Source organism: Heptranchias perlo, chromosome 11 (assembly GCF_035084215.1).
Source record: "Heptranchias perlo isolate sHepPer1 chromosome 11, sHepPer1.hap1, whole genome shotgun sequence".
NCBI lineage: Eukaryota > Metazoa > Chordata > Chondrichthyes > Hexanchiformes > Hexanchidae > Heptranchias > Heptranchias perlo.
This window is the reverse complement of record NC_090335.1, coordinates 29,941,461-29,969,416: the sequence shown is the minus strand read 5'-3', so window position 1 is coordinate 29,969,416 and position 27,956 is coordinate 29,941,461. Positions and strand designations below refer to the sequence as shown.

At 42.8% G+C, this 27,956-nt stretch overlaps 1 protein-coding gene and 1 long non-coding RNA gene across 2 annotated transcripts in view; one reads left to right on the top strand and one right to left on the bottom strand.

Annotated features, from left to right (window-relative positions):
• LOC137327209 (cilia- and flagella-associated protein 47-like) overlaps nt 1-27,956 on the bottom strand; it is a 602,936-nt gene that overhangs the window by 14,224 nt on the left and 560,756 nt on the right. The window contains exons 60-64 of the mRNA XM_067992778.1: nt 23,909-24,003; nt 19,617-19,769; nt 10,898-11,072; nt 8,541-8,702; nt 3,910-4,078 (exon numbers count right to left, since the gene is read on the bottom strand). Of these exons, the coding sequence (XP_067848879.1) occupies nt 3,910-4,078; nt 8,541-8,702; nt 10,898-11,072; nt 19,617-19,769; nt 23,909-24,003 (754 nt within the window). The remainder of the gene's footprint in view (nt 1-3,909; nt 4,079-8,540; nt 8,703-10,897; nt 11,073-19,616; nt 19,770-23,908; nt 24,004-27,956) is intronic.
• On the top strand, nt 182-10,062 carry LOC137327210 (uncharacterized). The gene is made up of 4 exons (XR_010964388.1): nt 182-293; nt 3,904-4,046; nt 4,278-4,426; nt 9,668-10,062. It is a non-coding gene; the product is annotated as an uncharacterized lncRNA (long non-coding RNA).

Below are 27,956 nucleotides of genomic sequence, written 5' to 3'. Positions count from 1 at the left end.
GTAGCCTAATATTATAGCAATGCATTATTTGTATGTCTATTGCTTGACCGGCAATAATACAAATATTCTTAACTTAACGTGGCATTGTAGCTAACTGCGACCTGACATTAATTAACATCTAGTGTGGCTTAATATTCCATTTGGACTGTGTATTCAGTTCCCAGACCTGGTTTGTCAGGTACTAATAGAACACCAGGATGGAAAACAAATGTAGAAGATAAAATTTGGTGGCTCTTCATTTGTATTATCTTTAGAGAATGTACTTATAAAGGCATTGCAGATTGGAGGGTCAGGTGAGAGAAATGTTCTATTTTGGCAGTTGTGGACTAACTATGGTACTGATCGTACCATTTCTCAAGGAAGGTGAAGATATAGGGAAAACTGCAATGTGGCTGAAGTATTATGTGAAGGACTCCTGAATCAGATCTTGATGGACGGCTCTGGTGGCTGGCAACTGTGGTTCACCAGAAAAATCTTCAGCATTCTCTATCTCGTATGTGACTTTGCCCTCAGAAGACTGAGAGCCATGGTCTCCTGGAGTCCTCAAGTTTATTCCACATTGAACAGCAAAGTTGTGCTGCATACAGCAAGTCACGATGATGTGTGAATGGGCTGAATTGGAGGAAGCTCCCTGACCTGTTAAGGCATCGAAATGTTCACTTCACCATTCCCATGGTGTGCTCGATGATGGCTGTCATATGTGGACATTATACCTGTTCAGTGGATGTTTGTGAAAGTCACATAGGTATCATAAGCCACCCTGCTGTGGATAACCTTGGTCTCCAAGGAGCCAATTTTGCATTTTGTGTTCAGGGCCAAACAATGGGGGAATGGGGCATTGTCATAAAATGAATGCATCATGATAGTGCGATAATCATTGATGTTGATTGACTGGAAGGTCTTGCTATTCATGAGGCTCCACTATTGTGACCAGGGCTATCTAGGACACGCTGCACTTTGAGAAATCCTGCAATCTGGGCAAACCCCAGGGACCTCTCCTGCTGATTCCAGTTGTCTATTAGAAAAGTGATAAAATTGTTTGGTCTGCCTAACAAACGTCAGTCACATACTTTATACTTGTATGAACTGTAGATAGACTGATGTGACTGATGTCCCTTGTGGCATCCTGGAAGAAGCCAGAAACAAAAAGTTCAGGGTTCCAATGACCTTTATTGAGAAAGGTAGTGCTGTGTTTGCCCTGGAGATTGGTTGTAGGTCATCTTGCAGCATGTGTCACAACTCTGTCACTTCGTCCTTATTGAAGATTAGTCTCCACACAAAGTGTTCTTCTGATTTTCAGAAATGTTCACCTTAGCCTGTATATTAAATTGGGAGCCAAGGATAGGTAGGAGTAGTCCTTCTACTACTTGGTGTTCCTTTAACGGAGCCTTGCATTCTTCCTTTTATTCCTCATCCTCCAAGTAAACCAAATAAAGAGGAATTTGCATAGGAGCATTCATAGCATAAAGGGTAAGGAAGTGGACACATCAAAATCCCTCCTGTAAATCCTCTCTACAGACAGAGTAGAGAAAAATTACAAAAAGTTATTCACCCCTGAAAAAATGACTGCAAATGCACCTGGTGAGAGTGGCAATGACTAAGTGTTTTGCACTTGAAACAACTAACTTACATCTGTGTATGCCCCAAGTGTCATAACGGAAAGAATGTGAAATTGCATTGATGGCTACATGATGTCATTCGTTACTAATCTGAATGGTCTTGAAATTCCATGCCATTTTTGGCAGTTCTCCAGCATTAAGTTGGGGTATTTCATATTTCTGGCCATCAAATTGGGGCAGAAGCCAATTGTGCCAGTTTTCTCCCCAAAATCTATCCCCTCAAATTTCCTAATGGAATTTTGCCCTTCCTGTGGTCCATCTGACATATACTGACTTTAAATATATTTAAGTGAGGGCTGTTGGTGCTGAAGCCTTGAATATCCTGTATTTACTCTCGCAATGCACAAGTAGTAAGTTACAATGAGAAATATAAGGCACAGCTGTTTCCAGCATCAACTGAGACCAGCGGAAGTGAGGAGCTTTTGAGCCAGAGGACTGCTGAAAGTTTGAGTGGTGATTATTGCAGTTGGGAACAACTTTTTGGAGCGTTTGTTTGGAATTCAGCCCAGACAGCCTTGGAGTTGCTTCTGGTTGCCTGTGGGAGTATGAGACCATTGGAAGATTGTGACCCACAGTGAGAGCTTCTCAAGCACTGGCATTTCCGACAGGCATATCTTTGAATGCCATTAGCGTTGAGGTTGAAGAGCAAGAAATGATGGAGGAAAAGTGAGAGACATATTCCAACTTGCTTGCTGCTCCCCCAAAATGCTGCTGCAATCTTCAGGCAGACCTGGCTTTTGAAAAGCTGCACAGAACATTACGCCCATTTGACATGTGATTTACACCAGAAAACCAGCAATGGATAGCTAAATGCACTGACCCACGAGATTTTAGTAGATTTAGCTCTGCAAAGCATCGGCAGGCACAACTCCAGACTCATTGGCGATGCTCTGCAAATTTGTCACAAATTACCACATTAGTATTTCGGGACCAATATGTTTGTGAAACTCCCACCTGTTGAAATGGAAGTTTCTACCAAAAGCTCCAAACTCGAGTGAGAAATCTAATTTTATGCTACATTACATCTGTCACGCCCATTTCGAGGAAGAAGGGAAGCTAAAATTGACCCAATTCAGTCTTATCAAGCCAACTTGGCTAATTCTTGGTCAGACTGCTAGACAGAATGCTGTGCAGGAGCACAGTAGTGCATTTTGATATGGGGCTGGGGGGGTGTGGGAATGCAAACACATATTCCTGTCGATTGATCAATAGCATTGATGGTGGTCCTAGAGATCTTGGCCCCATGTATCTGTCTTTACAGTTGAAGAAATGGTAGCTGGCACCAAAGTTGGAAAAACAAAATCACTTTAATCAAAGAAGAACAAAGGCATTAATGCTAGGCAACAATTTAAAAAATATATATCAGGCCAGCTATTTTGGATGTACTCTAGGGCTGCAGGTATCTGCCACTATTTATTCCCACTCTTCTGTAGTCTGATTCTGTGTGCTTGTGTTTCTATCACCTAAGGTGCAGATAAAGTAATGCTTTAACACTTTCTAACTGCTATAAAATGCATTGTGTAAGGCTCCCTATTTAAGATAGAAGTGACATAAAGTACACTTTTGATAAGATTCTCTTCACCTTAATGCATTTTAATGTCCCAAAGATAGCCTTACAGACACGGTGCAATTTTATTATATAGTGGTGTTCGTATTAATCAAATTATATTTTCTTCAAAAAAAATTGGGGGCGAGGTAATACAACAAGCTATAACATTCGGTTTTAATCTCTGGAATATAGGTTTGGATCCAGTTTAGGATGCTGGATGAAATACTTTTATTTTTGTCTGATGGTTGTAAAGGTCCTAAATTAAATGAGTTCATTCAAACACAAATTACTTCTTAGCGGATGAGAGTCTGTAGCACAAAACTCATACCGTTTCTGCACTGATAGCATTAAATTGGTAATTTCACTTGGGGAGATTGCAAGGAGGCTTGGTAGATGTAAAAGAGATGTTACAGCAGTGCTCTTCTGAGAGAAATTAAAGGCTTTTTTTGGGGCAGGCTAGAGGGAACCTTCAGCCTGCATCTAACCCAAGTTATACCACCCCTTGATGATGACACGAGATCAAAAAATGGAAAAATCCCATTTCTTAATGCTGATATTCATTACCCAATAAACATAAAATTCATCATAAAAAAAGTAAAACCTCACTTGGGTCAATGTATGTTATTCTTTTTACTAAGTAAACAGTTATGCTACTTTGAGAATTTTGAGGGCATTGTACAATTTATTTCACTCTACAAAGCTAAAATTGAATCTTGTGCTTTTTCTGTCTATTAGACTCACCTGTATGACAAGTCTTGCCTCATGTTTTCTGCTGTACATACGTGGGGTGAATCCGACAGTAATTAGAGTTCCAGTAGAGCCAAGAGGAAGCAATTCTCCAGTTTGAGGTGATACCACAAATTCCTGATCACTACAAGGTAGGAAGTGTGCCGTGAATGGTATGGGATACCTAAAAGTTGTAGGAAGTGAAGTAGAAAAATACTTAGAGAAACAGTGTCCCATATTTAGGTCAGCCACATTCTATAAAAATGATCAGTTGTTAAATCAGCTAATGGTTATCCCTTAGAATGAATGTTTTATGTAATTTCATCTGATCTACAGGAAAATCTGAATGATTCAAAATATAATTTTTAAAAATTTGTTCTCAGGATGTGGGTGTCGCTGGCAAGGTCCCACTTATTGCCCATCCCTAGTTGCCCTGAGAAGGTGGTTTATTCTTGAACCACTGCAGTCCTTGTGGAAGTGGTGCTCCAGGATATTGATCTAATGAAGAAATGGAAATATATGCTCAAATCAGGTTGGTGTTTGACTTGGGGGGGGAACCTGGAGGAGATGGTGTTCCCATTACAATGCTGCTAGTCTTTCTCGGTGGCAGAGGTTGCATGCGAGGGTGGTGCATCCTGTGGGCAGTACATATTGCAGCCACCGTGCTCTGGTAGTGGAAGGGCTGGATATTGAGTCCGGTGACAATTTCCATGAAATTGAAAGAATGCAATATACATGAAGGAATGCTGTGTTCTTTGAATTAACCAACGGCTTTATAGGAAAATCCACTGTAGATCCAGCCTCAAAGTCCCAACCGTACTTTGTTCCCAGTATACAAATGTGCTTAATCCTACCAATCACTAAATGCAAAACAGACCAGACTATTACGAATCTATACTGGACTATAAAAAGTCTTGCAGTAATTAATAATCCTAACAATCGTATTAAAATTCAAGTCAGAACTTCTCTGTTATTGCTGTGTTAACGTAATATTAGTTTGCACAGCCCTGAAATTCAAAGTCGTTTTTGGGACATAAAATCAGGACAGGTCACGGAACTGGCCAACAAATTGGGGCAAAAGGTGTTTTTGCTGGTTTTCTGTTCCAATAATGAAGTGCCCAAATTTCCAAGTGCAATTTGGCCCTTCCTACAATGTGCCTGCCGAGTATCCATGCCACCTAATCTGAATATATTGTAGTGAGGACCAGTGGCATCGAATTACCGAGATATAGGTTTGCAATGCACTAGGGGTAAGTTAGAATAAAAAATATAAGGCACAGCTATTGCCAGGATAGCTGAGACTGGCCGGTGAGGAGATTTTGAGCCTGAAGAATGCAGAAAGTTTAAATAGCCATTACTGCAGCCAGGAACAACTTTTTGGAGTGATAATATTTTTTTGCAGTGAGCATAGTCAGCCTTGGACTTGCTTCTAACCACCTGCACGAGTGTAAGACCAGTGCAAGATTTTGACCTACCATCCACAGTGAGAAGTTCTCAGGAGCAGGTATGGCAGTCCCTATAGGAATACTTGGTATGTCATTATTATGGAGGGGCGGAGGATAAGGAGAGGATGAAGGATAGGAGAGCGAGGCAGCATTTAAGGAGGATGTTCCCAACAAAATATTATCCCCACCCTGAAAGAATGTGCAATCAACCGTGATCCTGTGAGGACCTTAGTAAGGTGATGTGTATTAGAAGAGTACGCTTCACCAAAGAGCAATAATGGAGCTGTGCCAGCTACTTGCATGAGGTATTTTCAGGTTGGCAGGTTGTAACTAGTGGGGTGCTGCAAGGATCAGTGCTTGCACCTCAGCTGTTTACAATATATATCAATGACCTAGATGAGGGGACCAAGTGTAATGTATCCAAGTTTGCTGACGATACAAAGCTAGGTGGGAAAGTAAGCTGTGAGGAGGACTCAAAGAGACTGCAAAGGGATATAGACAGGTTAAGTGAGTGGGCGAGAAGGTGGCAGATGGAGTATAATGTGGGGAAATGTGAAATTATCCACTTTGGTAGGAAGAATAGAAAAGCAGAATATTTTTTAAAAAGGTGAGAGACTAAGAAATGTTGGTATTTGGAGGGATTTGAATATCCTTGTACACGAATCACAGAAAGTTAATATGCAGGTACAGCAAGCAATTAGTAAGGCAAATTGTACGTTAGCCTTTATTGCAAGGGGATTGGAGTATAAGAGTAAGGAGGTCTTGCTGCAATTATGTAGTGCTCTGGTGAGATCACACCTGGAGTACTGTGTACAGATTTATTCTCCTTACCTAAGGAAGGTTATACTTGCCTTAGATGGGATGCAACGAAGGTTCACTAGATTGATTCCTGGAATGAGAGGGTTGTCCTATGAGGAGAGATTGAGTAAAATAGGCCTATATTCTCTGGAATTTAGAAAAATGAGAGGTGATCTAATTGAAATGTATAAAATTCTTAGAGGGCTTGACAGGGTAGATGCTGACAGGTTACTTCTCCTGGCTGTAGAGTGTAGGACTAGGGGCCATAGTCTCAAGATAAGAGGTTGGCCATTTAGGACCGAGATGAGGAAAAACGTGTGAATCTTTGGAATTCTCTACCCTAGAGGGCTGTGGATGCTCAGTCGTTGAGTATATTCAAGACTAACATTGATAGATTTTTGAACACTAAGGGAATCAAGGGATATGGGGATAGGATGGGAAAGTGGAGTTAAGGTAGAAGATCAGCCATGATCTTATTGAATGGCAGAGCAGGCTCGAGGAATTTATCCTGCTCCTATTTCTTATTACCTGAAGATACTGTCATCTACCCACATAGCGTGCATGGAATTTTGGTGGATTCAACTCTGTAAGGCATCACAGGCACAACTCCAAACTCATTGGCACAAATCTGGTGCAACTTGTGTGTGGAATTTTGGGCCCATTTTGTTTACTACAGTATTCCTAACGTCTCTTTTCTTGAGTCCAGTGCATCATACAAATTAAGTGACATGTTCTACTGTTTCAAAGTAATATATTCTAATAGATACGGTTAACAATTTGAAAAGTTACCAATTATATTACAAATTTTAATGCAGTATATGCCTCTGCAGCATTGAATTATTAATTTTCTATTACTTTTCATTGGTTGGCATTTATGGAAAAAAGTTTAATATTTTAAAGGGATGCTGAGTATATTTCATTAGGAATGTCATCTTAAAACTAAATATCTGTAAGCAGTGTGGTGACAAATTTCAGAGGTGTTAATACGCTGTGCCACAAAGCAGAAGGATCATGAGTTCCCAGCCTTTGCCACACTGCTGGGAGCAGGGCGAGGTGAGGGAAACAAACTTCCTTGTAGAGGAGAGGATTCAGAGGTTGATCAACCCATGCTATTTTCATACATCTTCCGGAAGCTGCCTAAAGTACAGAGGGCAGGGAGCAAATTATCTGCTCACCCTTTCCATCAGGCTATGGGTGCATTGCACTGATGAAAAGAGGTAAGAATATGAAATATTGTATAAAATATCTCTACCAAAATAAACATTTGCGTTCTTGTATTCCAACTGGCAGGCACAAAACTTCCTATGGCGAAAAATTTGAACCAGATCAGAACATTAAAAAAATCTTGCCCTTGACTGTGAGTCCAGTCCTGGTAATCTTACGACTCAGAGACTTACTGCTTTTTATGCACTTGGAGAGGTTTTAAAACCTATTTAAAGGTGGCTTGAACATGGTTTCATGACAGAAAATCAAGAGCTGATGATTGTAACCATCCTGCCCCACAATTTACATGAATATATTAAAGCAGTACCTCAAGTGGCTAAGACCATAAAATAATTAATGGAATACTGTATTTTATAGCTAGAAATATACTTTATAAAAGTCAAGATATAATGATGAATCCATATATAAAACATTAGTAAGACTACAGTTGGAATACTGTGTGTCATTTTGGGTTGCACACTATTAGAAGGATGTTGATACAATAGCGAGGATACAGCACAGATTCACAAGTAAGCTGCCTGGTATGAATAAATACAAATATGAAGAAAGACTTGAAAAATTGGGGCTGTTTTCATTGAACAGAGGAGATTATGGGGTTATTTGATTGAGGTATTTAAAATTATGAAGGGATAGGACAGAGCAGGTAGAAACAGACTATTTATAGTGATTGGGGGGTCTGGCATAAGGGGACATAGATATAAGATTAAATGTAAGAGAGCAGGATAAACCTTTTTTACACAGAGAGTTGTGGAATGCAGTACTGGAGTTAATGAGTGAAGGAGAGACCATGTCAATATTTAAGGATAGGTTAGGTAGGTTTTTGAAGGAAAGGGGAATAAAGGGATATAGAAACAGGATGGGCAAATGGGATTAGGACTACTGCTCATATAGAAGATAAATACCAAAAGTGACTGGTTGGGCCGAATGGCCTGCTTCCATGTTGTAATTTTTATCTATATAACTCCATGTAAAATCACCGCAGGAGTGTGAATACTAGCAGAAAGTGGTGTGCAGTTGGAGACTGCGAGTTAGCTGGCGCTAATAGAGCAACAAATTCCATCATCTACACAAAATCAACTGCTTGATACATATTTTACGAAAAAAAAGTTTACTTTTTGTGATGCATTAAGGACATTAACCTTTTAGAGTACTGCAAGTAATCTGAAATGATTACAATACCTTGTCTGGCTTGTAAGCCTAAAGCAAACAACAGACTCCTTATTCAGTCCTGAGGCTTCAATATTGATGATGTCATCCACCTGTGGCTCAGTGGCAATCAGCAGTAATGGGAATTTCCATATTCCACCAGTTGCAGACTGCACTTTTAGCATTGCTGGATGCCTGAATTAAAACAGTGAAATAGTTAAGCATGCGATTGTATGAAACACAATCATGTTCTAAATATTATGCTGCTTTGGCACTCTTAATGCTTTTGATGGCTCACTCTGGCTGCAGTACCACCTACAAGATGCACTGCAGCAACTCGCCAAGGCTTCTTCAACAGCACCTCCCAAACCCATGACCTCTACCACCTAGAAGGACAAGGGCAGCAGGCACATGGGAACAACACCACCTGCACGTTCCCCTCCAAGACACACATCATCCTGACTTGTAAAATCGCTGTTCCTTCATCGTCACTGGGTCAAAATCTTGGAACTCCCTAACGAACAGCAATGTGGGAGAACTTTCACCACATGGACTGCAGCAGTTCAAGGAGGCGGCTCACCACCACCTTCTCAAGGGCAATTAGGGATAGGTGATAAATGCTGGCCTTGCCAGCAACGCCCACATCCCATGAATGAATAAAAAAAATGACAGAAAAACATTTACTTCAACAAAGAAAGACACTCAGCTATAACAAAAATAAACAACGTCTCATGGATGTGCATAATGGCGATTTGGCACTGATATGCTTCCTCAATCCAATACTACCATCATTGTCAAGGGGGCCATTATTGTGACAAATGTTTTCATTAGTTTTCAAGACACACCAAAACAATACCAAAAATGGTCAGTTAATCAAAACAAGGGCTGAGTTTGCCTGCAGACGCATTCCACTGATTTGAATTGCTTCCTGAGACAATATCCAATTTAATCCCAGAGAAGAATATGGTGTAGAGAGAGGTTGCAAAGAATTCACAAAACAAGACAAAAATGGCCTTTGAGTGAAGGGGAACTGACTGCTAATTTGATTATTTCCTCGGAGTAGTCAAATGTAAACGTTTGCAGTGAGTGATTTTCTTAGAGTGAGAAAGGTTCTCCATTTGTAAATGTAAAAGTAATTTTTGTTTGGTTTGCCTTTGCAGAAATGAAATAATTGAAAAAAATCATTGATACATATGGTTTCAATCAGCACAGAGCTGCAGGAGAGTTCCGTTGTAATGATGTAGCATCTTCAGTTACCACATTCTGGTAGTGGTGAAACACAGTATGCAATGTAAGAAAACCTGTGAGCAATATTAACTGCATTGTGTGATTGGGCCAAAAATTCCACACCAACTTTACAGAATTTGGAGGTTGCCCAGAAATTTCCGTGAATGAATACTTGAATTATTTCTCATCAGAATGATTCTGGAGTATTTGAATATATTTTGGAATCACTCTACTTCATGTTTTCAAGGCAAAAGCAAGGGCGGAGGTACATGTTTTTCTCTGAAGTACTCCTTCATCTGTATTATTGAAAAATCAACTGAATAAAATCTTTTCCACATTTAGGAGAGATGGGTCGATTTTGACTTTTGAGCCATTCGTTGAATATAGGATGTCCACTATCAAGCCTACCCAGCCGGTATCAGGGTAAAACCCTCAGCAGAATGGGAGGTCCCAGGGTGGCATGCGCCCAGATTACTTTTGTGGGAAGTGCTCCTCCGGGCCCCACAAAAATAATTTCAAACTTACCTTTGCTGGACCTATTCAGCTCCATCGCTTGTGAAAGTGACTGTAGCTTACACAGAGCATGCTCCGATCAGGTCCAACCTAAAATGGTAATCGGGGTCCTCGGACCCTGATTTGCATATTAAAAGAGGCCTACTGCCTGAAACAGGCAGGCACTTTGGGAACCCAGCGGTAGGCCCCTTTCAAAATGAAGCCGGCCACATCGTCAACGTTAATGCGGTGGTATGGCCACCGACCCCATTTTGAGGCCGTTACCGCAACATTAACGCCAGGTGCAACAAGTAAAAATCGCCCCCGTCTTAGTTTTAAACTGTGTTTTCCTGTCATGAAGATCTACAATCTGGCTCACCATTGACATCTTGGCTCATGTTGGTAACACATATTGCAGCGGTGTGTGAATTGGTACTTCGGACTGGCCTTTGAGGCCAATCTGGCAGCAGCTCAGCCAGGAATTTCTGGTACCAGCTGACTGCCATGTGTATTTGCCAGGTAAACTATGCAGGTGAATATCAAAAATAAGGAAAATATGCAGAACTCTATTTGCCTTTGGGTATTTTTAAAAAACTGGTTATCTACTGTTTTCCCACAAATTTTGTATTATCAAAGATTACCTTGTGGTGCACATTGTAGCATTCGCATACCTGATTGGTTTATATGGTGCAAAAACAATGTTGAAGATTAGCGTGACAATACCAGTTTCTGTATCCCATTTCTTTTTCACAAAGCTTATTGCAACTGTAGACTCCATTTGAATTCTGGCCTTCTCTGTTTCATATTGAATTTCATACAAAAATTCTTCTGTTGTGGTTTGATCTGCTGTACAGAGCAAACAGAGAAGAATCTGAAGACATTTCCACATATTTTATAATATAAACATACTTGGTTCTGACACAGATTTCATATAGAGGCAGACACACACGTACACACATGCACATACACACACACAATAATGATCATTTATTTGATATGTATCTGCTACATCTGTACTGTATGAGAAAGTGCTAGTAAGGCTAAAGGGTCAGTGGATACTGACTCTGTATTATAGTTGGTGGCATCGTGGTAGTTGTGGCCAGAAGGGCAATGTTTCCAACATTTTCACTGCCAGCTGCCCAATTAAAGCTGCTACAATAGTCAGCTGGCATTGAAAAACCTAGGATTAGGCTTTGAAATTAGGTAGCATGAGTATTAGTGCACAAACTCTAGACTCATTGAATGAAATTCCTTTGTTCCCTATTTTAAAAGTTGTAATGAACATTGAAATAACAGTTAAAATAAATGGACTGACATCTTGTTAAAATAATGCACAAAGGAATTAGAACTGAACGTGTTAATTGTTTGTGTGTTAATACAGAGTATTTTCAAGACCATTAAGTTTATAGTGGGAATTTCAGTTAAAAAATTTCCCAAGTTGCTACATTCACCTGGTGACAGGAAACAGAGAGTAGTGGTGAACGGTTATTTTTCGGACTGGAGGGAGGTGTACAGTGGTGTTCCCCAGGGATCAGTGCTGGGACCACAGCTTTTCTTGATATATATTAATGACTTGGACCTGGGTGTACAGGGCATAATTTCAAAATTCGCAGATGACACAAAACTTGGAAGGGTAGTAAACAGTGAAGAGGATAGAGACATTCTTCAAGAGGATATAAACAGGCTGGTGGCACGGGCGGATACGTGGCAGATGAAATTTAACTCAGAAAAGTGCAAAGTGATACATTTAGGTAGGAAGAACGAGGGGAGAAAATATAAACTAGAGGGCACAACTCTAAAACGGGTACAGGAACAGAGAGATCTGGGGGTATATGTGCACAAATCGATGAAGGTGGCAGGGCAGGTTGAGAAAGTGGTTAGAAAAGTATACGGGATTCTGGGCTTTATAAATAGAGGCATAGAGTACAAAAGTTTGGAAGTCATGATGAACCTTTATAAAACACTGGTTCAGCCACAACTGGAGTATTGTGTCCAGTTCTGGGCACCGCACTTTAGGAAAGATGTAAAGGCTTTAGAGAGGGTGCAGAAGAGATTTACTAGAATGATTCCAGGGATGATGGACTTTAGTTACATGGATAGACTGGAGAAGCTGGGGTTGTTCACCTCGGAACAGAGACGGTTGCGAGGAGATTTGACAGAGGTATTCAAAATCATGAAGGGTCTAGATAGAGTAGATAGAGAGAAACTGTTCCCAATAGAGGAAGAGTCAAGGACCAAAAGGACATTGATTTAAGGAGGTTGGCTAAAGAACCAAAGGTGACACGAGGAAAAACTTTTTTTTTTACTTGGCGCGTGGTTAGGATCTGGAATGCATTGCCCGAGGGGGTGGTGTAGGCAGATTCAATCATGGCCTTCAAAAGGGAACTGGATAAATACTTGAAAGTAAAAAAATTGCAGGACTACGGGGAAAGGGCGGGGGAGTAGGACTAGCTGGATTGCTCTTGCATAGAGCCAGCTCAGACTTGATGGGCCAAATGGCCTCCTTCTGTGCTGTAACCTTTCTATGATTCTATTCTATGATTTTGCAGCACAGCCCATATAATTCTTCTTTGTCAATTCAATCTAAAAGAATGGGCAACATTAGTAAAAATATTTTTTCCCTTTTGTGAGACAATGTCTGGCCTCAACTTGGTATCTCCCCATGACAACAAACTTGAAATCCAGAGTTTACTGTATGGGAAGTCAGAGATACAGACCTACATCTCAACATCTGTGGTACAGCTTGTTGGGAGTATTCAGAAATTAATGCTCAGGAAGATGCTGCACAGATTGAGGTACTGGACAAAATGTCAGTGAGAAATGCTGATAAGGATTTCAAAAAGTTAGGAATATGTCACATGCAGTGTAGCACAAAAGATAGACATTCATTACATAAGCTGCATTTACAATGGCGTTCATTTAGTTCAGATTTCAGAAGACTGGTATCCATGAGCAAGCTCTCTGCATTTACACTACTAAATCCGGTGGCAGAACCATAGACTAGGTTTTCGTGGGTCTGACATTCTGCTGTGGAGTAAGGGAGCTGAATTTAGATGTGTAAATGCAGGGAGCCGGTGCTAGGACACAGATCTCCTGGAATCTGAACCAAATGAGTGCCAGTGTAAAAGCAACTGCACAGAATGACACAAAGCCTGTTGCATACAGGGAGTGAGAAATTCCTCAGCATTTGTTAATTGTGTATTGTTTATGATATTTGTGGGGTACAACGTGAAAGCTGGAATACGAGATTTTGTTCAATTTCATTCTTTGTCGCACCAGTGTGTTATTAGGAATGTTGAATCAAACAGCCAATCGGGTTGCAGCAGTTAATTAGTAAACTTGGCCCTTACCTGCTTTAAAAAGGGAAATGCTACTTAGCCGGTACTATCTCAGAAATTTTGTGTGGAATTGCAAAGTAATACAGTCAGAGGAACGCAAGATTTGATGATGCTGCTCTCAAAACATTCGTGCAGATCATAATATATTAATCTCAAACAATGAATCAATTTGATATTCATGTATAGAGAGAGCAGATAAATAGCAAATTAGATTATTTTATAGACCTGTAGTGGGGAGAGAAACTATACAAACAGCATACTTACCAAGAATTGATCATTCAACAGTGGTTTTCTACCATATAAACTATATACAATAAAATAAAATTGTCACTCAGGTATAGTGTCATCACCTCTTGGCAATTTATCTGTAGTTTAGAATGCCTTGGTATATAGCTATCAGCAAAATGCTTCTCATGACAACTCCTTGTAAATTATCTGTTATGCATCTTACTACATTACCGCAAGCAGGGTGATCTCTTTATTTCTCCAGTTACTACAGTGCTCCTGTTCCATTGTTCAAACACCAAGGGCATGATTTTAACTCGGAACCAGGAACCCAGTGGGTCCGTAGATATTCGCATGGGGAACCCGGAAATCAAGTGAGCGCATCGCAATCTATGATCGCAATTCAATTGAAGGTAAGTATTTGTGCTTCTGGGTTACCCACGCGCCAGGCAGCCTGGCTCGTGGGAAACCCAGAAGAAATCAGAAGGGGGGAGGTGGGGAGACGTGGACAACAATAGGTGGGCCTTGGATAAGATGGGAGGGGGGGTGTCCACTATAGTGGGGGGAGTCCACCAGGGGAGCGGGGGGGTCCACCATCGAGGGGAAGGTTCAACATCGGGGGGAGGGGTCCACCATCGGGGGGAAGTCCAACATGGGGGAGAGGTCCAATATCGCGGGGGGGGGGGAAAAGAGAGTCCACCATTGGGGTAGGTCCATCATGGGGGGGGGGGGGGAACCCACCATGGGGGGGGGGGACAGGTCAGCCGATTGCAGGGGTCATGTCGCGCCAGGGGTGAGCTTGTTGGGCCTGGAAGAAGCATTCCTGCTCCTCCAGGCCCACAAGCAGTGCAATAAAGTCAGTCACCTCATGGATCCAGCCCTTCTCGTCTGCTTTCATCTCACATGAATCAGAAGCAATGGGAAACCCGAACAGGTAAGGTGAAATTTGTTTGACATTTCTAATACACAAAAAATTAAGTGCCTCAACTATTGCAATGAGGTACATTGCTCCTTTAAATATCAGTCTGCTGGCTTTAAGTGGGGATGGGATTTCTGGGTTTCTGTTGCGTGCGCACATCCCAAACTTGCCTGGGTTAAACCCGGAAGTGGGCGCTTTGGAGCCGGGATGCTGTCCCACTCCAAAAACAAACAATTTTCACTGCTTAGCCACCCCCAACCCACCCGTTCTTGGGGGTTAAAATTACCCCCCAACTGTTTGTTTCTATTCAGACTTACTTGGCTTCAAAGTTCTCATCAAACACTTTACAGTCAATGAACCCAGAAGACACATCACTGGAAGCTTTTTGTAAATCTGTAAGGAGAAGTCAGCTGAAGTCCTCCTGGTGCGTGATCCAGAGCATGTCTAACAAAATTATTTCAACCATGGTACTACTATGTTTCCATAAAGGTTGAGGGAACATTAAAGGGAAAATACACATCCAGAGTAATATTTAGTGCATCCACAACAGCCTAAACTTCCAGGTTCACCCATAACAATCTATAACTTAACGAAAATGTAAATTCCATTCAAGCAATTCTTCATGTTGCTATTGTCTTGCACGGTAATATTTCATTTCATAATTTCATTTGTTATCTGTTCATCACAACTTCCGAGATGTATGCATTAAACTGAATATTATTGTTAGTAAAAAGCCATTATCAGTGCATTGTGGTGTCTGCCTTCTGTGGCTGACATCACAAGGCCAGACAGGCTGATCTTTATTTTCAGTAATCATGTTATACGCAAATAGAACACGAAAATGGAAAAAAAAACAAATGATCTAAAAACATTTATGAGGCTTGCTTCAGCAAATGAGCTTCCATGACTCCAATGTTGCCAATTTTAATGAGCAAGCTCATGCTGTGGACAGAGCCTTGACTGAATATGTGCAATTTGGAGGGATAAAGTTTTGTATGTGATTTTAATATTTAAATGAGGCCATTTATGCAAGTAGCATGGCCTTCTTATACAACCGCCAGTGGGTTATCTGGTACTTCACTAAATGTGACTGTGCGAACCTTATGCTAGATCTTTTGAGGGCTGAGGTCATGGGAACTCTGCTGTAGGAAGTCCTGCCCTTAGACCCTCCTATATCGATGGCCATTTGCAAGGCAAGCAGATGTTTCAATGCTAGGCTGTGACCTGATGTATCCAACCCTTCTGGGCATACTGCTGCCAAAGTTACAGTGGAAGTACGGGGAAGAGTCACAGATCTTCAGACTCATTACACTTTTGTGCTCTTTCAAGCACTTTCCAATATTGTGTTTCTTTTTGCCCTTCTATTTTTGTTGCACCCTAGCCTATTGCTAATGTTATTGAGAAAACTTTACTCTTTGACGGTTATACTTGTATATCAGAGGAAAGGTTTGGCTTTAGAATTTATTTGCTGATCTCTGCTCCTTTCTGAGAAAATCTTGTTATTAATTAATTAATTTGGCAAACATCTCCCAAGTGAAATCCAAGATCTGGTACACAACCACAACAGTTAAACAATATTAACATGCACATTATATACAGAGTAAGCAAATCAGAAATGTGCAAAAAAGACCTGAGGATCAATTTTAACTAGCCAAAATTGGCATTAATAGGGTGGTAATGGCATCAAAATGTGGTTAGTAGAATTATTACCCCATTCGTGCCAATGTTCTGATCACTGACACTTTGAAAGGGACCTTCCCTTTGGCGGCCGGAGTGCCTGCCTGTTTCAAAAGGTAGGCCTCTTTACTATGCAAATTGTGATCATTTGACGAAGTTTGGACCCCGATTGCAAATTTAAAGGACACACCGGCGGAGCATGTGCAACCACAGTCCACCCACGTGTACTGGTGTTGAGCGGCATAACAATTTTTGTGGAGCCAGAAGGAGTGCTCCACAAAAATACTGCAGATTCGCTTTGTCTCCCCTCCTCTCCCCCCAAAGAAACAGAGCACATTAGTGGTGCCTAAAAAGGGGAAATCTAGCAAAAAAAGTGGAGTCATAAAATAATCAAGTGTACACTGCATTGCTATTAATGTCAATTTAAGTTGTGTATTTACTCTTAAAAGGAATTTTTTTCTGCTCATCAATGCTGAGGAGTAAAACATTTTTTCAACATCAAGCAGTTGCAGGTCAAGTGTGGCATAGATTACATGTGCGATAAAGATGCCTTGAAAATGCAGCTACTTTTTATGTTCATCAGCACATTTATTTTTGTAAATGACAAGAACATCCTCTGCTAGACTGGCCTGTTGTGCTCTGTTGCCCACTTGTACAAATCTTTCTAATCATCGCAGGAAGTTGACTTTTCAAGACTCGGGTTTATTTACATCATGGAGATTAATTAAAAAGCAGTGACAAACAAGAAATAAAATAGTAAAGTGGATTGTTTTTGTAGCTGAGTTCGTGTATTGTAAATCACATACAATGTCAAGCTTTTCATCACCAGTCTTACGCCAGTGACTCAATTCAATATTTCAACATATGTGGCACTTATTCATATTGAATGTTAAACATCACCTTGAAAAACAAACTAAAAGCCTTCCTTAGCAATCAACACAGCTTTCAAAAAGACTTGAGTCACCTCTTTTTCAGCTAGCTAAAGGTCTTATCTAATTCTGAACACCCCTGGATGTGTGTCAACTTTATGTGTCTGTCCAGCTATCATTAAATGGATGGTTGACATTCTGAATAGGCACTCCAGATAGCATCTGAATTGCCCAAATTGGACAGTCTGTCACTAGGACATGGGTAAATATATGTTGGAGGTATCAAGGGACAAAACATTATTAGCTGAGTACTAAGAATCCTCCAACTTGGATATAAAGGCCTGAACAACTCCTAGTTTCAGCAATCAAGATCTAACCATGATCCCTGTTAAATATAAATAGTAAAAAGGGAAGGAATGTCTAGGGGCCCTATCTTTGGTTCAAATTACTTCCCCTTTCCACAGAAAAAAATGCTAACATTTCTTGCTGAGTCTGTTCTGTAAAAATGTTAATGTTATTGCCAGTTAAGAGATGCTTGGGTCTCTTAACTGGCAATAACATTAAGAGTAGGATTTCCCTTCCAGTGGCATCACAGATGGTGGTTGGGGGGGGGGGGGGTGACCCAGAATAGCAAGCATCAGAAGCTGCAACTTCAAACTGGACTGGGTGCAGTTCCAGAGCTGCCTGATCTTGACCAACCGTAGTACTGGTTGGGAATGCAAATTTTAGAGCTAATGACATGGCTTCCCTGAGTCAAGTAGCTGCAGAGTGGCTCGCAAACTGGTTTGAAGTCTGGACCCCCACCATTTGCTATAATAGCTTACCTAGAAGAGCTAACTTAGAGTAGAGCAAGAATTGGCAGAACAAGGAATTCTTTTCTTTTGCAAAGGGAGTTTTGGCCATGGGAGTTAGGGCCAAGTTGAGTTAAGGCACAGCAGGGACGAGGTTGAGTTAGAGTACAGCACTTTAGTTCATTTCCCAGTAGCATGGTGCTTCTGTTTGTGTTTTTGTTTTTTGTTCTCTTGTTTCTTTCTTATAGGCTTAAGGATAAAGCAACAAATAACAACACCTAGGACAACAAAGAAGGAAGAATGCCATAAGTGTCAGGAGTGCAGAATGTATACATTTGAGGTTTCTTTGGGTCGGGAGAAGATGACCTGATCTAAATGTATCAAAGTTGCTTCCCTTGAGCAGGAAATTTCTTCCCTTCTGAAGCAGACAGAGAACTTGAAATACTTTATGGATCTTGATAAATCGGCTAGTAGGTCTTTGTCCCCAACTAATGCGTCTGATGCATATACTACACTTGACTGTTTTGTTACCTCCCCAAATAGATTTCAATTATTTATTACCTGAACAGCTCTCGGCTTACTAAGGTAACCAACAATACGTTGGATACTTTTATGGAACAAGTACAGATTGAAGACCAGATGTCTCATGCCATCCTACAGATAAGCTGTTCAACAAGCCAGCTGCTCAGCATGAGTTAGACCAGAGAGGGCAGCCAAGTAGAAGTCAGAGATCTGTAGACAGTGAGGTCAACGCTGGAAACTTCCTCAAGGGTTCTTCTGATTGCCTGCCGTAACTTCGGCGGAAACCCCAGATACAACGCATAAATGAAGTTTCCATCAATCATCTGCCAAAGGTATAGTGACCGATCGGGAGAGCCCTCATGGAAATTCCCTGCACAAGTGCTTTAAAATTAGCCAAGGCATGGGTGACCACGTGCTACACTGCTCAACAGGGGGCAAGGCGAGCCGCCCATTGGGGATGGTGCCTTTGCCAGGTGTCAGGTGGATGGAGGGAGCCAGTTCATGGCAGAACCTAGGTGTATCGCCCAGCTAACATCCCAAGATGAAGCTGGGAGTGCATGGTGGACTGGCCACAGGGACCATACAGGCAATCATGGCCTGTCAGATGGCTCAGGCATACCCCGCCACACAATACGTAGATCTCAAAGTGCTTCACAGCCAATGAAGTATTTTTAAAGTGTAGTCACAATTGTAATGTAAGGAAATGCTATGTCACACTAACACAAGATGCTCGGACTGTTTACAAAAGTGACCAACATTGCTGTACCCAGAGCCCCTTTTTTGAGAAGAGGGATATATAGCCCTAACTGGATTATTCCAACTAATAATTGCTGGTAGGCTGCAAAGCAGGCTCATGAGTGCAAACAATTTGAAATAATGGGGACTTTGTAAAATCTTTTTGCATATGTAAGTTCAGTATAGTTTTGAAGTTAGTAATATTGAACACTTTAAACTTTTTCAGGAGGAGGTGCTAAGCAATGGTTGGGTGCTTCTTGTAAGGAGGGGAGATAATCAGGCAGAAAGTCACTTCGTAGTACTCTGTAACTTACCATCAGTGACCTGAATCTCATCTTGAACGCAAGTATAAGGGGTGGTGACTCGGTTTTGCATTGCTGCAGTATATGAAGAGCCAGGCACAGCGCCCGTCAGAATAACTTCTAATGGTTCTTCTACTCTGTTTCTAGCTTGGCACTGGATCACAGCTATGGAAAACAATAACATTTATGTTTTCACTTGATAAGCAATTGCTAACAAATTATAACATGCCAGATTGCATTTCAAAAATATTTGTACTGTCTGGATATTATCATTTTACAGCACTGTTTGAACGTACTTAACTCTGCAAATATAAGCCGCGATTTTGCACAGCCATGTGCTGCCAGCGGGCGCCTGCACACAGTAGACACAGGCCATAAAATCGGGCACATGACCTTGCATGGATACACTTGCAGGCCCAATTTTCCAACTGCCATTTTTTAAGCAGTTTACTGAGGCCACACAACCGGCATGCATGAGTGGCACATCAATCATTCTCATAAGATGACGTCGCATCCTCCTATGATCCAGGGTACATCTTTTACTGCCCAATTTCTAGTTAAATGATTGTTATGATCCCTGAGTCATTCTATGAACTTTTGCTCCAATACCAGCTACGAAGATACCGCTTGTGCTGCCAAGTGCATTTATCTCTCTTTACGGGGAGCTGATTGAAAAGCACTCTATCCAGATAGGCGCAGCTTTAAGCAGCTGGTTTATTTAACATGAAATACATAAAAGAGCAGTAAACAATTTTCACAGTGAGAACAGCCAATTTTCCTATGCTTCTTGATTATAACAAATAATAAGAATGGAACTTTACTATCTCTCTAAACGTAAAAATATTTCTCTAGCTATCTTATTTAAAATTAAGTTGTTTCAAACTTTTAAAATGCAGGCATCTTCCTGGTGTTGCCTACTAGAACAAAGTTCACATTCTGCATCCCCAAAAAGAGAGAGAGAGAGAGAGATTTCTCTATCCTAAGTTTCTGAGATGGGGCACTGTCCATGGAATTTCAATCGCAGTTACACAGGGAGGTGAACACCTACCCGTTGATGTGTGAGCAGAAGCTTTCAAACATCTGCCTTAGCTAAGACCCTGACTGTGAGAATGGAATGAAACGATGAATGTCCCTCTCGGGAGTCAGAAAGAGCCATCTCCTCACAATGGCACGAAGTCAATGCAAAAGAAAATCGGGTGGAGCGCAAAATTTGTTCCCCAATGATTCCAACTTTGTATACTGATTAACACTCCAAATCACTATTATTGAGACATGATTCAGATCGCAAGTCCAATTTTGAGAAAAAGTGCTGCGTGCAGCCTTGTGGTTAACTCTTTATAAGCAGAATCTAACAGCACAAAAATATTATTAGTTAAAAATTCAGCTCAGGCAAAACAGGTGAAATTTAAATTGCTGCAGCAGATGACATATAATCTGAAAATTAAGCAAATAAGGAACCATGTTGAACTTCATTAGTCTGGGCAAGAGTCCACCCACTGCATTAACATCACCCATAAAAACGGGATATATCAGTGGTTAATTTGCTGTGCAGGGTTTTAAAGCTAGTTTGTTTTTGCTACATTTCCCTCATACAGATCATGGAGCAATATAAAAGTTCACACCTTGCCTTGGATTCAAGGAAGCCTTTGGCCTCCCCCAGCCCCGATATTTGGCCTCCCCCAGCCCCGATCTCCGGCCTCCCCCAGCCCCAGCCCTCCTGATTGCCGATCTCTGCCCCCTCCAAATTGACAACCTCCCCGCCCTTCCGATTGCTGACCGCCCCTGCCTGCTGATTGCCAACCTCCACCCCCTCCCGATTGCCAAGCACTCCCCCCTCCGACTGCCGACCTCCACCCCCCCTCCCGATTGCTGACCTCCCCCACCTCCTGATTGCCGGAGACCGCCCCATGGGTCTCCGATTGCAGCTTCCTGCTGCTAGTGTTCCCTCCAGCCTGTGGGCCAAACTGTCCGTTTGGCTAGCTGCCGGGCGGGAGGTGGAGCTACAAGATGCAAATGAGGCCCCGTGGTTAATATCGGTAGGACCTCTGTGTCCCTGGCCTTGCTGGGGTTCTTCGGCCATTTTTGGCCTCACCCGCATCGTCCTCGCCTCCCTGTAAATATCGGGGCCAATGTTTCTCCAGATTAGTTTTGAATTTACCCCCTTCAAGCGCAGGTCACGTCCTTTGATTCTACTGTTCTGGACAAAGTGAAACTTATTGTCATGGTATTAAAATTTGAGTTCATGGCAATCAGACATAGGAATGCTTTTAATTGCTGCCAAATGTTAAAAATATGGAAGTTTACAGATGAATGTATTACATCCGAAATGGTTTAAACCATCAAACGTGTGTCATTCAAAGAGGAGTTCAAGTTGAATCTTCTTTAAAAGTACTGGCAAGTATACGAAAACTGGACAAGATGAGATTTCAATGGGCAGTAGTGTCAACAGTGTATGAGGCAGTGTCCCTTTATGTCAAAGAGAGGATACTCAATATAATTTATAGTCCGGACTGTTGCTTATTATTCCCCGCTTCATACTGCCTATACCATGTGAAGCGGCTAAGGGGGATTCTATGGGGTCAACTTTAACTCCCCAGGATGGGCAGGAGAGGGGCAGGTTAAAAATTCAAAAATCAGAAACCCGGCCCCAACCCACTTCCAATGTGCCCACTTTCAGTTTTTACGGAGGCAGGTTGGGGGGTGGGCAACTAATCTGCTTTCCAGAGGTGGGTCCATCTTTTAATTTTTTAGTGCGTGCCTCAAATTTTAGCAGAGTTTTAGGCTTCATGCCTGCAGGCCGGGTTTCCCAGGGCTCGGGATGGAGGCAAGCTGGACGGAGGCGAGAACGGCCGGATCCAGCAAGTAAGTGCCTTTCCAAAAATGCTTGTGGGCCAGCAGCAGCAGCAGGAGTGCTTCCCCCCAGCCCCCCGAAGCAAATCTGCTTCCGTCCGCGCGATCTGTCGACCACCCCCGCGATCGGATCTCCCCCCGCAATTGTACCCACCCAACCTCCAAGATCGCATTTCCCTACTGCGATCGGCCCCCCGACCTGTGATTCCACCACCCCCCTGTCCTTTCCGATCTCTCCCTCCCTCCCCTCTGCTCCCTGGTGCCGCAAGCCTTCCCACACGGCAGCCGGCCTCTCAATCTGGCTATCTGCTGGCCGGGAAACGGAGATGAAAAATTGTGTTAAATTTGGCAGGACCTCCAGGTTACTCGCATTTCCGGGATTCCTGGCCATTACGACCCCCACCCACGCCCCCCGGACTCACCGTAAATATCGGGGCCCAATGTGAGTCATCTCCTGCATAACATTAGGGATGGGCAATAAATGCTGGCCTTGCCAGCGACGCCCACATCCCGTGAACGAATAAAAAAATCCACCAAAGACTCAGCCAAAAGCTACTGAACAGAACTATAAGGATCTTAAATGTCACTTTTTTTGTTTTTGAAACAGTTTATGTTTTGTGTATGTCAGGTACTGTACTACTAGTTTCTTGGTTTTTCATTTTTTTTGTGTAATAATCTTATTTACAAATAAATTTAACTATAAATTTTAGTCTGAAAATAACAGTCTGGTAGTATAGTCTTTAACACCTTTAAGAGTGGATAAGAAAACATGGTGGATATCCCACTTAGTCTCTTGTGCATCTGTAATTAAGGGATAATTGTTAGTTCTGTGACATGCTATCGTACTCATGGCATATATAAGGGATGCAGGTTTTGGTTCACAGGAAACTCGGGGGTAAAATTTCTGTAGAGTTCTTTGATCTCTCGCCATAATTTTAGCAGAGATTGGTGGAAACCCTGTAAAAATTGTGTAAATATCCATTAGCATTAGATAAAAGTGTTGGGAGAAAGCCCGACCTATATACATATATGAATGTACTGTACTCAGTATAACAAATAGACAGTGTAGTTGTTTAAGAGAAAACAAAGAAAAATAGTGCATAATAATTTTCCATAAATTGTCTGTGTAAGGCTTGAGACCATCAAAAGTTCTTGTATCTAGCCAGTCTGATTAGATACATGTCAGTGCAACGGGACTTCTGCATTGCTGACTAGGCTGTTCACTTTGTGCATATTTATTTTTAGGTCTGCAATTTTCAAAGAAATGTACATTCCCCAGTAAAGAGCATTTTTCATGAAAGACAGTTTCAACTGTCATTCTCCTTGCCAAGTATTTGTAAATGGTTTGAACTGCTGTGCTGCAGTTTAATAATTTGAGCTGTTGTACTGTAGTTTAGCCAACTTACAAGCGGTTGCTACATTACACTGAAAACAAATATCCTTTACTTACTTACCGGGGGACAATTTTGGGGGCAATGCCTCAGGGATACCATAAAGCGGATATAACCATCGAATTGCAGAAATTCCTTCCCCTTCTGATCTGCAATAACTAAACAGAAAAAAAAAATCACTGTTATTTTTACAAAAGTTATAGAGCAGCATTTGAGACTTCAACCCTTACCGTCTTCAACGTGCCAGCTCAACTACGCCAATAAGCCTGTGGGGGTTGCGGGGGGTGGGTGCTAATTTTCACGTTCACCGCCTGGGTAGTAATCTTGTGGAGTGGACCGCTTGCCTATTATATAACCTGCCTCATTATCATCCCATTGAAATCCAGCTATCCTGTGCCATCCCCAAGCCTGATCTATCATCTTTGCCAGTGACCAGCAGTTCTGATTTCAAAGCTCTTTAAGAACTGAACTACTAGTTTACTGGCAAAGATAACAAATGAGTTTGAGGACCACATTGTATCATAGAAGGTGTCTGCAAGATGAGGGGCAGGTTGGGGCTAGCACACAGTGGGCAGCAGGCCATGACCGACATTGGACCACCATGGTGAGGGCAGGAGGTTTAGGATGAAGGGAAAAGGAAGGTTGGGACTAATAGGAACACAGGGAAAGGTATAGCCTGTGAAATATGAAGACAAAAGCAATGAGGGATTTACAGATGGGTGAGGGAGGAGGTGGGGAAGGAGAATATCTGAGTGAGTATGCAGGGGAAGAAACGTTAGAAGTGATGAAAGGGATGAGGGATATAGGAAGTACAGTAGGGAAAGGAGATTTTGAGGGTGAATGGGGATCAGGTATTCACGGGTGACCGAGGGGGATTATGGATAGGGATGGATCACAAAGGATGGCATTAGTACGGTAGCATTGTGGTTATGTTACTGGACTAATAATCCAGAGGCCTGGACTAATAATCCGGAGTCATGAGTTCAAATCCTGCCACGGCAGCTGGGGAATTTAAATTCAATTAATTAAAATCTGGAATTTAAAAAAAACTAGTAGCAGTAATGGTGGCCATGAAACCGTAAAAACCCATCTGGTTCACTAATGTCCTTTAGGGAAGGAAACCTTCCGTCCTTACCCGGTCTGGCCTATATGTGAGTCCAGCAATGTGGTTGATTCTTAATTGCCCTCTGAAATGCAAGCCACTCAGTTGTAAAATCTCGCTAAAAAAAGTCATCATAACAACAAAACCGGAGGGACCACTAGGCACCGGACACGACAAAGGCAAACCAAGCCTAGTCGACCCTGCAAAGTCCTCATCACGAACATCTGGGGACTTGTGCCAAAATTGGGAGAGCTGTCCCACAGACTAGTCAAGCAACAGCCTGACATAGCCACACTCACAGAATCATACCTTTCAGCCAACGTCCCAGGCTTTTCCATCACCATCCCTGGGTATGTCCTGTCCAGCCAGAGGTGGCGGTACAGTGATATACAGTCAGGAGGGAGTGGCTCTGGGAGTCCTCAACATTGACTCCAGACCCCGTGAAATCTCCATGGCATCAGGTCAAACATGGGCAAGGAAACTTCCTGCTGATTACCACCTACCGCCCTCCCTCAGCTGATGAATCAGTCCTCCTCCATGTTGAGCACCACTTGGAGGAAGCACTGAGGGTAGCAAAGGGCACAGAATGTATTCTGGGTGGGGGACTTCAATGTCCATCACCAAGAGTGGCTCGGTAGCACCACTACTGACCAAGCTGGCCGAGTCCTGAAGGACATAGCTGCCAGACTGGGCCTGCGGCAGGTGGTGAGTGAACCAACACGAGGGAAAAACCTACTTGACCTCGTCCTCAGCAATCTACCTGTCGCAGATGCATCTGTCCATGACAGTATTGGTAGGAGTGACCACCAAACAGTCCTCGTGGAGATGAAGTACCGTCTTAGCACTGAGGACACCATCCAACATGGCACTACCACCGTGCTAAATGGGATAGATTCAGAACAGATCTAGCAGCTCAAAACTGGGCATCCATGAGGCGCTATGGGCCATCAGCAGCAGCATATTCCTTACTCTACCATTACCAACAAGCCAGGGGATCAACCCTGGTTCAATGAGGAGTGTAGAAGAGCTTGCCAGGAGCAGCACCAGGCGTATCTAAAAATGAGGTCCCAACCTGGTGAAGCTACAGCTCAGGACTACATGCATGCTAAACAGCGAAAGCCACATGCTATAAGCAGAGCCAAGCGATTCTACAACCAACGGATCAGATCAAAGCTCTGCAGTCCTGCCATATCCAGTCATGAATGGTGGTGGATAATCAAACAACTAACGGGAGGAGGAGGCTCTGTAAACATCCCCATCCTCAATGATGGCAGAGTCCAGCATGAGTGCGCAAAAGACAAGGCTGAAGTGTTTGCAAACATCTTCAGCCAGAAGTGCCGAGTGGATGATCCATCTCGGCCTCCGCCCGATATCTCCACCATCACAGAAGCCAGTCTTCAGCCAATTCAATTCACTCCACGTGATATCAAGAAACGGCTGAGTGCACTGGATACAACAAAGGCTATGGGCCCTGACAACATCCCGGTTGTAGTGCTGAAGACTTGTGCTCCAGAACTAGCCACGCCTCTAGCCAAACTGTTCCAGTACAGCTACAACACTGGCATCTACCTGACAGTGTGGAAAATTGCTCAGGTATGTCCTGTGCACAAAAAGCAGGACAAATCCAATCCGGCCAATTACCGCCCCATCAGTCTACTCTCAATCATCAGCAAAGTGATGGAAGGTGTCGTCGACAGTGCTATCAAGAGGCACTTACTCACCAACAACTTGCTCACCGATGCTCAGTTTGTGTTCCGCCAGGACCACTCTGCTCCAGACTTCATTATAGCCTTGGTCCAATCATGGACAAAAGAGCTGAATTCCAGAGGTGAGGTGAGAGTGATCGCCCTTGACATCAAGGCAGCATTTGACCGAGTGTGGCACCAAGGAGCCCTCGTAAAATTGAAGTCAATGGGAATCAGGGGGAAAACTCTCCTGTGGTTGGAGTCATACCTAGCACAAAGGAAGATGGTCGTGATTGTTGGTGGCCAATCATCTCAGCCCCAGGATATTGCTGCAGGAGTTCCTCAGGGCAGTGTCCTAGGCCCAACCATCTTCAGCTGCTTCATCAATAACCTTCCCTCCATCATAAGGTCACGAAGTGGGGATCCAGGCTTGGGCTGTTAAGTGGCAAGTAACATTCGCGCCAGACAAGTGCCAAATAATGACTATCTCCAACAAGAGAGAGTCTAACCACCTCCCCTTGACATTCAACGGCATTACCATCACTGAATCCCCCACCATCAACATTCTGGGGGTCACCATTGACCAGAAACTTAACTGGACCAGCCACATAAATACTGTGGTTACAAGAGCAAGTCAGAGGCTGGGTATTCTGTGGCGAGTGACTCACCTCCTAACTCCCCAAAGCCTTTCCATCATCTTCAAGGCACAAGTCAGGAGTGTGATGGAATACGCTCCACTTGCCTGGATGAGTGCAGCTCCAACAACACTCAAGAAGCTCGACACCATCCAGGACAAAGCAGCCCGCTTGATTGGCACCCCATCCACCACCCTGAATATTCACTCCCTTCACCACCGGCGCACTGTGGCTGCAGTATGTACCATCAACAGGATGCACTGCAGCTACTCGCCAAGGCTTCTTCGACAGCACCTCCCAAACCCGTGACCTCTACCATCTAGAAGGACAAGGGCAGCAGGCACACGGGAACAACACCACCTGCACGTTCCCCTCCAAGTCACACACCATCCCGACTTGGAAATATATCGCCGTTCCTTCATCATCGCTGGGTCAAAATCCTGGAACTCCCTTCCTAACTGCACTGTGGGAGAACCTTCACCACACGGACTGCAGCGATTCAAGAAGGCGGCTCACCACCACCTTCTCAAGGACAATTAGGGATGGGCAATAAATGCTGGCCCTGCCAGCGACGCCCACATCTCATGAACAAATAAAAAAAATTAGGCCACGAGGAAGCAAATAGGAAAGTGGGGGTTGAAGATGGGAAGTGACAGTGAGGAGGCATAACAGGGAAGGGCAGAATAAAG